The sequence below is a fragment of the Paramacrobiotus metropolitanus genome, unplaced genomic scaffold, assembly GCF_019649055.1.
Source record: "Paramacrobiotus metropolitanus isolate TYO unplaced genomic scaffold, Prichtersi_v1.0 Parri_scaffold0000316, whole genome shotgun sequence".
NCBI lineage: Eukaryota > Metazoa > Tardigrada > Eutardigrada > Parachela > Macrobiotidae > Paramacrobiotus > Paramacrobiotus metropolitanus.
Genome location: NW_026570536.1, coordinates 10232 through 27268, shown reverse-complemented (window position 1 = coordinate 27268; position 17037 = coordinate 10232). Strand labels below are relative to the sequence as shown.

At 43.8% G+C, this 17037-nt stretch overlaps 2 protein-coding genes and 1 long non-coding RNA gene across 4 annotated transcripts; all 3 read right to left on the bottom strand.

Moving 5' to 3' along the window:
- Positions 1–60: 60 nt before the first annotated feature.
- On the bottom strand, positions 61–1881 carry LOC129602053 (uncharacterized). Its single transcript, XR_008692345.1, has 4 exons — positions 1547–1881; positions 620–699; positions 430–543; positions 61–350 (listed from the first exon to the last, which is right to left on the bottom strand). It is a non-coding gene; the product is annotated as an uncharacterized LOC129602053 (long non-coding RNA).
- A 5653-nt stretch (positions 1882–7534) lies between these two features.
- Positions 7535–11710, bottom strand: LOC129602047 (uncharacterized). Of its 2 annotated transcripts, XM_055500994.1 has the most exons (4): positions 11612–11710; positions 10738–10878; positions 9263–10216; positions 7535–8421 (listed from the first exon to the last, which is right to left on the bottom strand). In XM_055500994.1, exons 2-3 carry the CDS (start codon positions 10790–10792, stop codon positions 9318–9320), a joined length of 954 nt encoding a protein of 317 aa, XP_055356969.1. In that variant the 5' UTR covers positions 10793–10878; positions 11612–11710; the 3' UTR covers positions 7535–8421; positions 9263–9317. The 2 variants fall into 2 exon arrangements, with proteins under 2 accessions (XP_055356969.1, XP_055356968.1); XM_055500993.1 differs by lacking the exon at positions 11612–11710 and having other exon boundaries at positions 10738–10923.
- Positions 11711–14888: 3178 nt separating this feature from the next.
- On the bottom strand, positions 14889–16052 carry LOC129602049 (RNA-binding protein 25-like). Its single transcript, XM_055500998.1, has one exon. The coding sequence runs from the start codon at positions 16050–16052 to the stop codon at positions 14889–14891; it is 1164 nt and encodes a 387-aa protein (XP_055356973.1).
- Positions 16053–17037: the final 985 nt, after the last annotated feature.

The following is a 17037-nucleotide window of genomic DNA, read 5'->3' as shown; positions in this document are numbered from 1 at the left end:
AGAGGCTGCATTTGATCAACCAGCCTCAGCGGGCAAAAAAGGCTGTTCGCTGGCTTTTTAACATAGACCGTAGCCTCCTCATTTAGTCAGATTGTACAAAGGTAGGTACAAACAATTTGCAATACAAAACCAGAAAAAGGAATTTTTAGCAACGAAAGCAAGGAAAGGAAGTTTCAGCAACGATAGCAATTCGCCCAGTTTCTAAACCTTGAAAGATCGAGCAGGTGCTTCCGGAGACATAGTTATTTGTACGCATCATTTCATAAGATAAGTGCGCTGCGTTGGAATCTGTTTTTCCATGTCCGATGGTTTTAAGAAACGCTTGGATTTTTAAGTGAGCACACCGAAACCTTTGACAAGGAAAATCATTAGCATCAATGCAAACTGCACAGCTGGCTTTCAGTATGTATGGTAGCGCCTAGCACAAACCTGCGTCTTGAACGTAGATGGCGTTGGCTGGATGTCTTTCTGATTTTGATCGCCTTTGACGTTTATTCTGAATTCAGTTGGTCTCTACGCTCCCCAGTCAATCCTGATGACAGACTGAAAAGGATTCATTTAGTAAAGAGGCTACCGGTAGCATGTGATAAAAGGCGTTATGGCATCGAAATCCACTCACATAGCTCGTATGTGGTGTCAGGGGCTTCCGGTTTGCGGAATTGCCATTGATTCTTAAATGCTGAGTAAGGAGATGGGCGGCTGCAATATTGACGTGAATCACCTTGTTTGTCATTCAAAAGGCTTACGAATCCCGCCAACTTACCGCATTTAACAAATTTCTGCAAATATTCCCAGTGGGGAATATTTGCAGAAATCAGTTATATTCGGTATATACTGTAGATCCACAGGAGTCAGTGATTACAGTAAAATCTGGTTAGTAAGTAAATACGCCTACGGTTAAAACGATACTGTATGTACTATCCAGGTGTATATATTTTATGGAATGTTTTACTGCCCCTAGGGCAGTAAAATTTTTCGCTCCCAAGGGTAGTGTAAATCTTTCTCAGGCAAAAATTCTAAGGGCATTTTAAATTGCACAAATTATTCCAGTGTGAACAGGCTTAATCTTTTTATTTGGCATTAGCCAGTAAACATATCAACGGGCTTGTGCAAATTTAAACTAATTAAGACGAGTGAATTTCAAGCGTTTAAATTGTTTGAATACACTGCTCCACTTTGGTTCAACCGTGAAGTACCATTTGTAAACCGTCAAACCGTGATGTTTCCATAAAATTCATTGTAATCTTCTTTACATTGACGGGACTGAATGTACCCGCAGGTCCATTTACATGGATATTTTTGTCCCGGTTAAGAGGAAAAATGTGTGTATGTAAGCTTTATTGTAAAGTGGGAGGGCATTCCATACTCTACATCTCGCCGACGCCACCGGTAACTCCGTGCAGGTACAGAAATTAATTAACCGTCATCGATTGAATTTAATTACTTACTACAGCTCTTTCAACAGCAATAAGATCGAAAATACAACAATCAGACCAAACAAACATATTATTATTTTTGCAATAAGAACGTATAAAGAGTACCTTACTTTTTCAGTGAATAAATAAATTAGCTCCCGGCGCCCGCTAGAGTCGGTGTAACGACAAAATTAGGTGAGAGTTGATGTAAAATTATTGGCGGCCTGGATTGGCTACTACAGAATTTTTTGGACTTAATTAAGCTTATCCGATTCCCCGACAGCCATGAGGATTTGCTTGCGCCTGGGAACAATGAATAAAACCGATGCCGGTTTTTCCTTTCCCGTCGTACAGATAGCTTATCTGGAATTTTTCGAAAATTTTATGCAACCCTTCCAGCGCATGCACACACTCTCTCGCGAACTTCCGTTTCATTAGTTTGTCTAAAACAGTGTCGCAGCAGTTGTGCCAGAAGTCCTTCGACGGCTTCATCGGCAGCCGAAATTGCTGCACGCCGCCATGGACTATCGCGTGTAGCGTTGTACACTTTCACTGAGTCTTTGTAATTCCCGTTCTCATTCAAGCCACCCGCGATGAATATGCAATCTCCCCATACAAATGCGCAGTGTTTGTAGCGTGGCTGGATAAAGGACTCAACACTCTCCCATTGTCCAGTATGGACGTTCAGTCGCATGCAGGACTTTAGAAGTTCTCCCGGCATGTTATCATTGCAACTGTTGTTTATAGTTCGTCCCCCCAGAACGTAGATATGCTCTTGAAGTGCAACCATAGCAAAACCTTTCCGGAACCCTTGCAAATCGGGAAATTTTTGCCAGGTTTCATATACAGTGTCATAGCACTCCACGAACATGGTATTTTGATTGCGGCTTTCTGTTGTCACTCCAATGTGAAACAGTTTTTCATTTAATAGTATGCCGCTTTCCACTGTTAGAAACCTATAGAATTTCGAATTTCAGCGAATAACTTGCAGAACTTTGTGCAAAGTAGAAGTACAAGCAGGCCAGTGCTTGCGCAAGCCAATACAGTTCTTACCGTTTCGGAGTGGGCATTGCAAATCGTTTCCCGTCGGAAATATCGATCGAGCGAAACGTTACGGACTCGTAATACCAGAAGTAGATTTTGTTCTTTACAGAAATCGGGTGGTCGATGCGACGCGATAACGGAACTTGACGAATAGTACTCTTCGTCACATCCCATAAAATTGTTTCGTACCTATCCTTCTTCACGTGATGGTTTTTCGCATGGAGAATCACTGCCATTTCCGGACCCACGCAAGCACACAAAATGCCTTTTCCTTGCAAATTTTTTGGCAGCGGGAACGGTTTCACCGTAAACGTAAGCGAATCAAACAGAACCGAAACTCCACCGAACTTTTTCGGTCCGACCATATCCTGGCTGAAGTGAAACACGGCAGTGATGTGACGTTCATTTTCAGCTTTAGTAAAGGCTTGCTCCTTGATGCTGCAGAGGTGTTGCATCAACTGCTCCGAAGCTTTTTAGCTGGATCACTTTTACAGCCACGATGACCTCACCAACATAGCCGGGACGTCGGGTAATGGTTGCCTTGTAAACGGAACCAGAAGTTCCTCGGCCGATATAATCCGTGACGGGGTCATAGTAGTACCGCAGTCCACTGCCAAACCTTTCGCGCTCGGTGGCAGGTCTACCGGCCATTTCACTGATAAAACTGGTTTTTCAAACGTATACAACGTCACCGTTAGTATAATTGTTCGAACTTCCGAATGACCGCCAGAAAAAATGGATAAAATTATATTTACGCAAGTTTCGGCTTAATGCGTTTTGGCTTCCTTATAAAAATTTACATGTACATGTATAAAAATACATAAAATACATGCATAAAATTTACATGTAACCACGCACTTTTATACATGTGCATATTTCCGTCTTCTCATTTGTTTCCAGAAGGGTGGGCTTAACTTCGAACCAATCAGAATACGAGCTTATACTAATAATCGGTGCACACTTATTACGTAACGGTGCACACAAAGTCATGTATGCACACGCCGGTAAGAATCAGTGGAAAATTACGAGTACGAGTATGGTATCGTATCGTATCGTACCGATTCTGAAGTGCATTCCGTGCTTGCAGCAATTTTAGAAACTGACGAAACAACACGGTAAGGGAAACCATGTGAGTGAATAATGGTATCAATTAGGCGAAGAATAATGGTTTAGTCGTTGTTATCATTTGCCTGCATTATGGTATATCTGCCATATCATATGGCACGATGTTTCTAATCAACATATGGCCCATAATACTGTATGCTGATTAGAAAAACCTTGCGACTAGTAACGTTATGTTTTGTTTCAGGTACTAGCTTTTATATCAAACCATTGTTTCTAAACATAATAGGTATTATTTCTATACAGGGTGCTTCCGTGGTCATTGTTAGCACCCGATCCGTGCATGAAAGTTTGAATTAGTGTTGGGCCGGCCCGGCCCAGGGCCGCGGCCCGAACGGCCCGGGCCGAGGTCGGCCCGGCCCTTTTGGGAGGGCCGCGCCGGGCCGCGGCCCGGGCCGTGGCCCGTTGTGGACGTTAAATATTGAAAAAGACGTAGAAAAAACAAAAAATTTCATTGCGTTTTACTGAAATTTAATAGTTTTCAATGAGTTTTTCTTAATTTTCACAGCAATTGACGTTTCTAGGCTAAAATCCGTCTATTTTTCCGTTGACATACTGTACACGCTGTAGCCGCTTGCATAATGACATCCGGGTAAAAAATATCACTGTGCTGCAAGACGGCCCGGGCCGCGGCCCGGGGACATGTCGGGCCGCAGCCCGGATCGGCCTGCGGCCCGGGCCTTGTAAACGACGGCCCGGCCCTCTTGCTCGGGCCGGGCCGGGCCGACCCAACACTAGTTTGAATCATCCTTATCCGATGGGCCAGAGACCAGGTCCAACGATGTTATGCGGAGCCTTGGTAAAATCGGCGGAATACTTTTCTTCTGGCAAAACCCTTAAGACCCCTTGACAAAATCGATTGGAAAAAAATGCAGTGAACCAAGAAACATTGCGATAACGAAATACTGAAATTCCTATCTGCCTACATCATTCATCAGTTGAAAATTTATAGCTGGGCTGCCCATGCTTTTGTTGCTTTTAACGTGTCAGAATTATTCTCTACTAATACCAGAAATCTCTCTTGCCGTTGATAAAAATATTTTAGCAGTTAGTTTTTCTTTTGGGTGTCAAATGCTGGGCACGGTGTCCCGATTTGCGTTGGTGATAAGAAAACAAATTCGAATTCAGTATTATCTTGGAGAAATGAACTACTTATTCGCCATGTAACGAGCCGTATTTGCCCGTAACAACTGACACGGTTTAGGAAGAGCGAGATTTTGCGATTGAAATTAAGTAAAGTTGACGCGCATCTATCAAAGGTTTCCTACATTTGTATGTCACTGTTGGATGCTATCTTGTATCCAATTTTAACACAGAGCCTTGCATACTGGAGCTAACAAAAATAGCACTGCTCAGAGGCCAAGTTGCGTAACTGTATTTTTGCTTATCATGCACTGCTCTTTACTGAGATTTTGAGCTCACGGTCATTCATGTTTTGAGATATCAAGGTTTACCTATCCGATGGCTTCCAGTGTACTGAGTCTTGCGAACACAACGCCACGGGATAAGTATTTTATCTTGCAATGGTTGCTGAATAACGGTCCACTGTCCGATAAATTTGTACGCGTGTCCGATAATTGTTATCCCTGCTGAAAGATTAGATTGCCAATACATAACTGGAAACTTGTGATTATCACTTTACTTTTATTGTTAGTGTGAGACCCTACTGGCGCTGGCGCCAATTCGTATTTGAAAGTCCCCAGTAAAGTTGTTACGTGTACTAGATTCGTCAGAGAAACTTCCATTAATAATTGTGCAGTGCATTTATGTAGTACAGTGGTCGTTCTTTATCCTGCACGCTGACGAAACATCCACCAGAATCTACCAAAGTTGTGGAGGTATTACTGCGCACCTATGTATAAGCTTTCTATAACGGTAAGGGTCATCGGCGTCGAGGTTGCAAGAGCCAAGAACAGCCTTCAAATGGGTTCAAAGAGGATTAAAATGATAATTTGGCTACACTGACTGCTGGTAGGTGCTGACTGTGTCAAGCTCAACCCTTAATATTTATATAAAATAAAAATAGAAAACAAAATTAATAAAAATAATGCAAATAAAAAAATTAGCTGCTATAAAGTAACTGATTTGTTTATTTGCACTCGTATTCGTATAATTTTATCAGTCTGTGCATCGTAACCAGAAATTTAAAAGGGGTTTAACCGGGTTTCTCTGTTTTACATGTAAGGTTGATGATTGAGAATCTGAGATTAGCGAAACCACCCTTAAATGTGCCGTTAACCGATACTTTTTTTTGTTCATTTAAAAACTATTCAAGATTAAATAGCAGTTATGGACGATGGAAACTTTTCTTAGCTGCAGGTGAAAGATGAGCTGATACTGTATGTTCTATTTACGCAGCACGCCTGAAGTGGCCCTGATTTGTAGATTACGTCATGTATCTGTATATATGTGACAGTATTGTTCACTTATCTGATTCGTCTTAAGAATTTGACGTCTTCATGTACTCCTTCTTCGCTAATTTTCCTATCTATAATTTACAGATACCTAATTGCTTGAGAACTTTTAGCGGTCATGCTTTTCTTAACAATCTGCCACAAGCGTGCCGGGTCGCTGAAATACTCGTACGATGCTAGCGGTGCTATATAAGTTGCGCGCTCGACATATTTTTAAATAACTCTCATTTTACCAGTTTTAGGTTTAATCTGCAATGAACTAGGACGACCGTGCGTCAAAGGCGCGGTTTCTGACGTTGGCATCAAGAGTTGCCCTCACCTTCAGTTCACCAGAAATTAAGTGCTAAGTTTAAAAAAACAAGATATGGTCAACTGAGAACTAGCTGCAAACAGTTACTGCTGATTCGTCATTCCATGCACATGAAAGACCGTACAGATATACAAAATTTATTATAGTATATTACAGATATTTTTACGTACAAGTATACTCCTATTAGTATGTCCTACACTGACTGTGTTCTGTTTTTATTAGCGCTTTTGGAAAAGAAGATGGATGGTTTTTCGCTAAATTTTGGCAATTACAGTTTTTCGTTAGCAGCAGTTAAAAAGGCACAATTTTTATTCCCATGTTTTTAATTAAAGAATTCATAAATAGCCAATTTTTTTAAACGATTTCACAGCTCGAATTACGGTTGGCTTGCTCCAGGCTGTGGGACAGATGCACCGAATATTATTCCACACCATTGCACCTGCAATGAGTGGATGAATCATGAACCCCGGAGGCTATGACGGCCACAGTTGTTAGAAATTCGGGGCCGGAAGTCCAGGCATGGAAACCTCAGCACCAACCTCGAGCGCGTCTTCCCTTCAGCCGCCTGAGAAACTGATCAGAACCATTGTGATACGATAGTATCGCGAACTGGAGGCACCATGGGAAAGAGTCGGCATGTTAACAAGGAATGCAACGGGGGCACGTAAAATAACTGCCGAACAGAACAAGCATTACGCATAATACAAGATAAGATCACGCCCGGGTCCTGCTCCAGGACTACCTGCTTTGCCCTGTGGGCATCGAATCAACACTACAGCCATTTGGACCGGAAGCCTCTCGGTCGATTAGCAAGTTTGGCAAGTACGAGTATGTAGATGCGCCGCAATAAACAGGTCAGCCGTCAGGTGCAGTCAGCAGTATGTCTGCGCCACCGCATCAGAATCCAACATGGAAACGTGGCATTTTGGGAACGGCATCAGCTTAATCCAAATTACATCAAAATTAATATTCTCTCTTGTTTGGCCGCAAATTTCCGCTTTCTGCCAACGCTCCACGATGCGCGTTTAAGCTTGTTTGATTTACCGTAATGGTTATTAATAAGGAACAGCTATTAAAAGAATCGAATAACTGTACGCATTTAAATGAATGATAATGTCCATGACCATTTGTTGCAACTGAACATAACTGCTTCCAGGAAGTTAAGAAGAACAGTATGAATTTAGAACTGCGAATTAGGAGCTATCGTTTCCGTATAATTCTGATGAATGATCAAAAGATCTTATTCGAACTTTGTACATAATAACAGAACAACGAGATCGTTCGCATAAAAAAAGTAAAAGCAGTCAGAATTTGCCCACCAGTTCCCGTCACCGAAATTTGTAAGCAAGCCACAATATCAAACCGAGACCCAGTTTTTCCATTCTTTGGGTAATAAGTAATAACCAATACGACAGACCTCAAATTAGGCCGGAAAGGATAATACGCTAATCCGGGACATTACGAAAAGACAAAGTCATTTACTTTAAGAATAATTTTGTTTATTTTTGGGAAAGACAAGCCCGATATGGTTTAAGTGGTCATCCCCAACAATTTCTGACAAACCGTATTTGCGTACAGAACAGACTAAAAGAGTGGCGCTGCAGTGGTGCCGATGTATGCACCACGAGATACCGACGACCGCAGTCCTTCGACTCCTCCATCAGCAACCGAAAACTCTGCACATCGCCATGGACTACTGCGTGTAGTACTGTACATTTCCACTGAATTTTCGTAATTTCCACCGGCGCTCAAACCACCGGCTACGAATACATGGTCTCCCCATACGAACGCGCAGTGCTTGTACCGCGGCAGGAGGAATGACGAGACGTCTTCCCATTGCCGCCGAGTGATGACGTTTAAGCGGAAACACGAAGATACTGCATCACCCGGGTGGTTACTGTCACTATTACAGGTTCGTCCACCCAAAACATAAATGTACTCTTGTAGCGCAACCATAGCGAAATCTTCTCGAATTCCCGGGAAGTCAGGGAACGTTTCCCACCGAGCACGTACGGTATCGTAGCATTCAACAAACATTGTCCGCCTGTTATGCATTTCCAGTCCAATGTAAATTGCTTTTTCATTAAATCGTACGCCGCTTTTCACTGTTTCAATTCTGAAAAAAACGAAGCGCTTGAACATCACCTTAAAGATCTACTCGTAGACCACAAAGGTTTTTTTATCACATTAATATAATTATGACACTGGTCACGTTACATAGCTAAAGTGCTCTTCCGTCGGGCTTTGGACTAATTCATTGTAAGGCATTGGTCAAGCACACAAGCCTAACTACAATTTATAAAAATAATATTGTAGTTGTTTTAGACAAAATTTTGGACCGCTTTGGTTGGTGAGGACTGGCCAGTGGCGCGAACACCGTGTGTGTGTACAGATACACATTACATTGTGGAGATACGAGTAAAAAATCATTCCAAAACGAGTAAGGGCAGGCTGGCGCACCAAAAGCTTATTATGAAATGACCTTCTTTGAATTTTGCAAATATGTGCATCTTGATATGAACTAGATTGTCGTATGTGTACGTATACCAAATTCTAGTTCAACCTTTTTGAAATTTGCAGAACTACGTTGCTGAAAGTAAGCCACAGAGTCTTCTCCCGTTCTACCTGAAGGGAGAACTTGAAAAGCGAAGAAACGAGAAGGTCGTGAGCGCAACAGGTAGTGCATGGAGTGAAAAGCAGTGCAGAGGGCGCAAACCGAGTGAAAATCGTGAACGGCATGGTCACCAGTGTTATTTTATCCAAGTGGATGTTACGCGTATAAACGAGTTTTCAGGCTAATGCATACAAATCCTTTGGTCAACGAACAAAATGTAATGTGTTCTGGGGTGCCCGAATGCAAAAGTTTCCCCTGAATGTACGTGAGTTTGGTACCATCAACCGGGTCGCTTTCCTTAATCCGGACTGAAAAGGTTTATAGAAACCAGTATTGTTCTTACCGCTTCGGACTGCGTAATTCGTGAGATGTCCACAGGCATCCATCGGAAGAATCGATTACTCGAAACTCTGCAGTGGTTCCCTGGCGCCAGAAAAATATTTTGTTCCCGACCGTAACCGGGTGGTTGATGCGGACTGACAGTCTAATATGACGGACTGAGTTTTTCCTCGCATCCCAAGAAAATGTTTCAAATTCCTTGGCTGTCCGATTTTTGAACTGGAGCACAACGGTCTTCTCTGGACCCGGAAAGGCGCACTGCAGGCATTTCCCTGTAAATTTTCTGGCAGCGGGAATGATTGTACCGTGAAAGATTGGGAATCGAATAGAATAACACTTGCGCCGAAGTTTTTAGAGGCTCTCGATTCTTGATTGTAGCGAAAAACGCCGGTCATGTGGCGCTCCTGTCTGGCTTTGGTTAAAGCCTGCAGGTCAGTGTTGCACAGTTTCTGTAGCAGCTTGTTCGAAGACCATCGCTGCTCGGTATTTCTGGTTAGGCAACGCCGAATGCACTGCGCAAAATCAGGAGGAATTGCTTCCGCAACAAATGGAATATAGCCGTCGATAACTAGAACAGCAAACTGACTATTTTCTAGTGCGTGTCCCGCTTCGACGGTTGTCCTACTATCTTCTCGACATAGCCGTTTTCCTCTGCTTTGAGCGGGAACTACACAGTCTCCCAGTTCCAGCATAATGCAACCCAAACTCCACACATCGGTTTTTCGTCCGGGAGTTTCCTTCTTAACGGAAGTTAAAGCGAACTTATTTAGCATTTCCGGTGACATATAGCGTACTGTGCCGCGCAGATGGGAAACATCAGCGGAACATGTTGCACTATCCCGCATTTGTACCAGATCATCCAAATCAGCAATGGAAACTTTCTGTCGGCCGTTCGCTAGAATTTTAATTAAGATATTCCCCGGTTTCAAATCCCCGTGAATAATGCCTCTTTGGTGTACTGTATCCGCTCGCACATCTTGAACCACAGAGTCCGTGTACGGGAAAAACACGCATTTAATATACACACTCTAACCGGGCAAAATGCACGACTACGAAATATTCCTCATTTGGTTTCAAGATGAACAGTTCTTCTTGTGAATTTTTGTTTATTAAATCAAGTCTTTTCATTTAAATGGCAATTCACTCTGGAAAAAAAGGTTCTGTAGCTGAAAGCTCGCATTGTTCGGTGGTTCATCGCCATCAAGAATGTTGACGCGGAACGTACCCCTCCCCCTCCAGGGGCACCCCAAAACCACAACAAAATCCGTTTGTAACTCGTGCTTACGCCAAAGCTGTATGTTAATGGCTGCTTTCGAGCCTAAACATGATAAAAATTGTTAGAGCTCTAATTTTTTTCATTATTCAAGAAGTTCTCCAGTCCAGATGTTGTAAGACATCAGAAATTTATCAAATCGCGAATCGCGCGTTTGGCCCGGTTAGAGTGTGTATATTGAATGCGCGTTTTTCCCGTACACACACTCTGTGGTCCAAGATGTGCGAGCGAATACAGTAAATAACTCAAGCCGTCGGCCATCTCCAGTGCGTAGCTAATGACAGTAAGATATTCGAGCTGGGTCGCTTCGCGATGTATTTGTTTTATGAGCGCTGCCAGATCTCCACCTATAGAACAAATTAACAACATTCACGAAAACTGCAAAATCACGAGTGGTAATTCACGTTTTTTTACTTTGCCGCCAAATAATTATGAATACATTGGTGCGTGTAACTGTAAATATTGTTGTGAATGAGTTTGTGCGTGCGCTTCATACGTGGCAAACTGAAAACGTGAAGGCCGGCCGATAGATAACGTTTTTGCCGAACAATGCTTTTCGGCTTTCGATGCGAATTGCGAATTACGACTCGGCTGAGCTTGATAATAGCTCTAACTGTAAAAAGGTTGCTCAATTTGGTGATGAACGGAATCGTATGTTTCGGACATGCTATGTATACTTCTACAAATATGCTTGCATAGTGTATAACGATAACTTCCGATCAAGAACATTATCTCCTCTCTCAGTCTCTAACAATAACTTAGGCAAATCCGGTTAGGTTATGCATTTTTAACGGAGTATTCAGCTGCGGAATTTTAATTAAGGCATGAAGTATTGAATAAAGTTTTAAAATATTTATTATCGTTAATTTAATACGTAACACGAAGCGAACTGAATCATTTACAGAGGGCGAAGAAGCCTCATACTTTAAATGAGCCGCCTTAATTATGAACTCGTGTATGTTAATACAACGATGACTTTTGCAGCAATAAAGCGCCAAGTCTCCCTGTTTCACTCATTACGCTTCTTGTACGCTGACTGTTTGGTTACTCTAATCCGATTAAAATTTACGAGGGAGATACCCGAACACGTCCGCGTCAGATCAGCCTACACTTGGTACCATCAGAATCCTTAGAATTTCAGCTATTTTCTTCGAAAATCAAAACACCCTCTAATGCTAGATCCAACAGTGATCCAGATACGGAGACAGAAACGGAATCTATCCCGTGGAAGCGAGCGATACGATATGGATCGCGAGCTATGCGGAAACACAAACGTCGCACCGTAAATCGCTGACTTTTAATAATATTGAAAGTCTGTACAACAGAAATCAACAAGTGATCGGCACAGCTCGATCGTAAAACGTAGAGCCCGTTCAACAGTGTGCAACACCGTGCAGCACGTGCTATGCCGCGCCCACTATCGAAACGCAAGCCAATCAGAAGAGACACAACACAGACACGTAATCCTAAGGCGTAGCGCCACAGGCGTAGCGCCACTGACGTGAACGCTAGTGATCCCGGTCTCACATGCCTCTGGGGGGATGCCGAGCTCCTGTGAGGCTGGACACACTCCCGAATCCACGAGAAGACGACGGTCGCCAGTGTCTGTGCGTGCTCGAAAGAAAACATCAAATTCTCTTATTCCATTTTATCACATCAATTCCATAAGGCACAATTACGATGCGAATAAAGAGATCCAATTTATAAAAATACTATCATAGAACAGATCAACAGTTAAACAGATCAAAAACAGTATTAATCAAATGTAGACTAGGATCCTCCATTTCTGACTCGCAAAGGTCACAGGTCCTGTCCACCGTTTTCCGCACTTTTAATCCATTCCGCTCTATTGAGCAATCCTGCGCATCCGTAATGCGACTTCATCACACTCCGCTTGAGAATCAGGTGCGTATCAAGTACGACTTAGGAATACTGCTTCATCTTTGGAATTAGGTGCGTATCAATTGTACGACTTCAAAATGAGATCCATAAAGGTCATGGAGGGACGTCATGTAGACAAGCGTAGTTCGCTTCCTCCCTGGCAAAGGTCATCCTTTGCTGAGATGATCAGTTGAGATGTGCGACTCATTTTGGGTTAATGGTCCCAAAGGTCATGCGACTTAAATTCCGATACGATGACTCTCTCGGGCGGTAATGGTCCCAAAGGTCATCCGACTTCTCTTCAAATTTCCATTAAAGGTCATGGAGGAACTTAGCCAATTTTCTGCGGCCTTCAAGCACTTCTTCGCTTGCCTCCCTGGTAAAACTTGCAGTTTGACCTTTCCGTCGCACATCCAACTTCAGTATGCCTCGAGCGGCCAGAGTGCCGGCAAGTTTACCGTAACATCTCTGATGGGGCCGGCTAGTTACTGCATTAAGTTCACCCCATGAAATTTCCACATTTTAATCTTTTACTCTTGTTCGCCGCTTGTAGCTTACGTTATTACGAGAAATCCGGCTTGGTTACCGTAGGTTTTCTCGTTTCACAGATTTTGTCACTGAATCGCTTAACTAGAGTGCCGGCAGAGTTTACCGTAACAACTCTAATGAGGCCGGCTGGTTGCCGCATTAAGTTAACCTCATCAATATTCCACCTGTTGTCTTTCTCTTTTTCGCCGCTTGTGGCCCCGTTTCGTATTCAAGAGATCCGGCTTGATTACCGTCGTTTCTCTTGTCAATTTATAACACTGAATCGCTTAAGAAGGAGAGCCGGCTAACTGCCGTAACTACTCCCTTGGGGCCGGCTTTATAGACCGAATCAATCTCAACCCCAATAGGTATTCCACATGATTTCTTTTAGGCAATTCTGTGCTATAAACGCTGCAACCAACAAATACACAAATACAATCAATGTTAACATGTCACATGTCACGCCCTTTATACAACACCATCTTTCATCTTTGTGACGTACCGACAAGATGCCGTAGACGTCTTTTTTAATAGTGTGATCCTAAAGGTCAACACTATTCCATTTCATTTGAATCGCCCTCGCCATCTCTTGGCGGACGCTTCTTAGCGCTTTCGGGTTGATTACGGTCAGATGTTCGATCGACCGGTTCAGTTGAATCAACTTCCATGACCTTTGACGGGTCAACTTCTCGCTGGCCGCGACCTTTCCCTTGGCGACTGCGCTTAACCGCCTCTAGTCGATGGCGCGCATCATTTTCTTCCAGTCGCAGTCTTCGGTTATCAGGGTCATCTGCCAATCGGCGTTGTACATCAGCGAGATTATCCCGAAGTTGCTGGTTCCGTATACCACGTCGTCCCATCTGGTTAGGAGCACATTCTGGGCGACGGTCACTTTTCTTCACTAAGAATTCATCAATGTAAGTTTCGACTCCGTCCACCGGTTCGACGTAGTCACTTCCCAGGGAATCTTTAATCTTATTAATCCTTTCCTCTACCTGGGAAGCATGGCGCTGTATCAAGTTGCCTTTTTCCATCCGTGTCTTACACTTCTTCAGCGCCTTGCGAGCCGTATGCGCTATGCTGATATGTTCCATCGGTTGTCCCAGTTTAGCGACGTGAGCCCGGAAAAATGGTGGGATGTCATCCCTCATGGTATTGGATACCAACTGGTTCTGTGTCTTATAATGTGCCAGTCGTGCAGCAAAGACCTTTTGCCCCATCCTTTTTGCGGCATAGTCTTTCGGATCCACTTGTAATCCTATCGATGCTCTTGCTGCAAGCAACTTGAAGGCTGGATTTACGTATCGCAATACAAATTGAGCCACATATTCTTGTCGTTCGGGATAGTCTCTGTAATAGAACTGTGTCATCCCGACTGGGTCAGTTGTATCCAGCGGCATATCCAATAGGCTCAAATCCACCAAACTATGTAACCCATTCCGTCTGATAGGGAGATAACAGTCCCGTACCGAATCGCGGTGGATGAATAACCGGCGAAAAAGTCCTTGTTCCACTCCCTCTTTAATTTCTTTCGCGTAACCCGAGTCAAGTAAGAATTGGCTCAGCTGTCGCAGGATTGTGCCAATTTTGTTAGCTTCAACCGAATCCGGCTCAATTCCAAAGTATCGACAGATTTCGACCGTTTGCTCATCAATATCAGTCGTATTATATTCCATATCAATAGTATCGGGTTGTCGGTTATTAAATCTGGAGTTTAATCGCTGACCAACTTGGCGACGATTATCCAGTTCACGTTGACCTTCCGGTTCACGTCGCTCTCCTGACTCAGGCTGCGACGGTTCATTACTCGCCGGTGTAGCCGGTTGAAGGTCACTATCCAAAATCACGTTCCGTCGATGGGTCACATTCTCTTGAGATGCAGTTTCCACTACTGAGCTAGTTCCTTCCATCGCATCGTCTTCTTGTACGACACTCACAATTGGATCCACTACATGAACCATTGACTCCACCCGCTGATACTTTGGGGGTGAATCTTCCCTTTCCGCGCTCGATGACCTTTTACTCGCGCCAGATTCAAAACTTGCATAATACTTGGTTCGTTCTTGCCATCTCTTATCGTGTGGGTCTGGTGTTCGGTTTCGCGTATGTTCGCGTCTTTTATCCCATGACCTTTCAGGTGTTGACATTCTGACGTTGCGATTCGGAACGCAACTCCCATCGGCACCTGATGCCCTTCCTTTTCAGGCTCCGTACGGAATGTCTCCGCACGCCGTTTCTCTTCACGTTCTCTTGTGGCTGCCAAGATCTTTGCCGTATCAATTTTCCGCTGGATGGTCATCTCAGTTATCTCGTTTCCATGACGTACCCATCCTCGTCCGCCGCGGTAATCTCTATCGCGAGAACGTTCGCGTGACCTTTCATTACGGTAATCCCGTGTCCTTTCACGAGAATGCTCGCGTGACCTTTCTCTCCGTCGTTCGGAAGTCCGTTCATGTTCTCGTGAATGTCCGCGTGACCTTTCTCTATGCGGAGGCGATCGAGGTCGAATAAAACCTTCGTCCCGCTTGAAACTTCTGAGCGCCTGCAGCACATCGCTTTCAGTTTGGCGAGATTTTCGTAATTCGTCCATACGTCTTTCCACTTCCTTCTTTATGTATGGTGCCGGCGCGAATCCGTCTTGCAGTCGTTTTTTCTCCCGCAACAGCACTTTTAATAACTCGTCTGGCATAGCGGCTGGATCTTTCATTAACGTTTCGATTTGAATGATTAGGGACTGACGTGTCAGCTGCACTTCTTCTTCATTAAGGCTGGCCATGCCCGTGGGTGCAGCTAAACCCGACGTACTGGGCAATGCTTCCCGTGCGGCCTGTTCACTTGCTCTTTTATTTTCCGCATTAATTTTCGCCCGGATTTCATCTTCCATTTGCCGAACTCGCGTTTTCTCTTGATCTTCTTCAAACTTCTTCCGGTATGCGTCTGTTTGTGGGCATTTCAACGGCTCCAGGGTGTCATCCCAACCAGGTTCGTTGTTTCGGATCGCTTCTCGATAACGATCTTCGAATAGCATTCGCTCTTCTACTGGGATGCCGCCGTAATTCCTTGCGCTTATGAGATTTCGAAAGACATCCAAGTTCCCACGTTTAGCTTCCATAATCCCAACAAGCGTAACGACATGTGGGTCTTCCAGCTTGTGAATACAAGTGTAGCAAGGGAATTTCTTATCAACCTTTTTGTTATTCCGTAAGCAGTCCGGACACTTTGGATTATAGCCCGTAGACCGATCAATTTCTGACGTTATTCCTAAACGTTTGGAAGTGGCTTGACCTTTCTGTGCCATTTTTCCGCTTCAATCTGCAATTATAAAACAGTCCATCATAATAACCTTTCCACGTTAATCTTTCCCATTCCTATCCGTTATCAAGGCTTTCTATCATTTTTACGCCTATTCCGTTACTGAGCTGAGACTTTCCTAGCTCCTGCTGGCTTTTCTATCACTGTAACGTGGTGACCTTTCTCACGTTATCGGCACTCTCTGACTACTGTGACCTTTTCTATTAGTCTTATCACTGTTCAAGTTAAACTCTTCCCGTTCCCTTCCCGTAACACTTTCTCTTTCGTTTTTGTACTGTTTATGCTTTTTCTGTACTATGCAGGGTTCATTACTCGCTGCATATTGCACTCGTCCCGTTTACTCGGATTCCTTCGCCGGTGGTTTGTCCGGCTTAAAGTCGATTCGACCATCTGGTTTAATATGAAGCACTTCGTCTGCGATCAAGGCTTCGACGGCGTTCTTAATCCGCTCTTTATCACTTTCAATATTCAATTCTCCCAATTCATAATTGACGGCCATGAAGTTCGAAAGGTCATTCCATGACGCTCCATTGGTACCGCCAATGGCGTCCAAAGCCACGTCTGTGATGGCTATCTTCCAGGCCTCCAGTTCCATTTTCAGTCTGGGCGTTCGTTCCTGACCCTGTTTCGGAAGGTAGTAGACGACTTTGTTGTCCTTGTTGTATTTACATCCCAACTTTCCTTCCTTATATGCTCGTTTCAGGGCTCGTTCAGTCATGTTGAGTGACGACCTTCCGTTTGTATTTATTGCCACTTGTCTTTTCAAGTCTGTACCGAGCATTTCT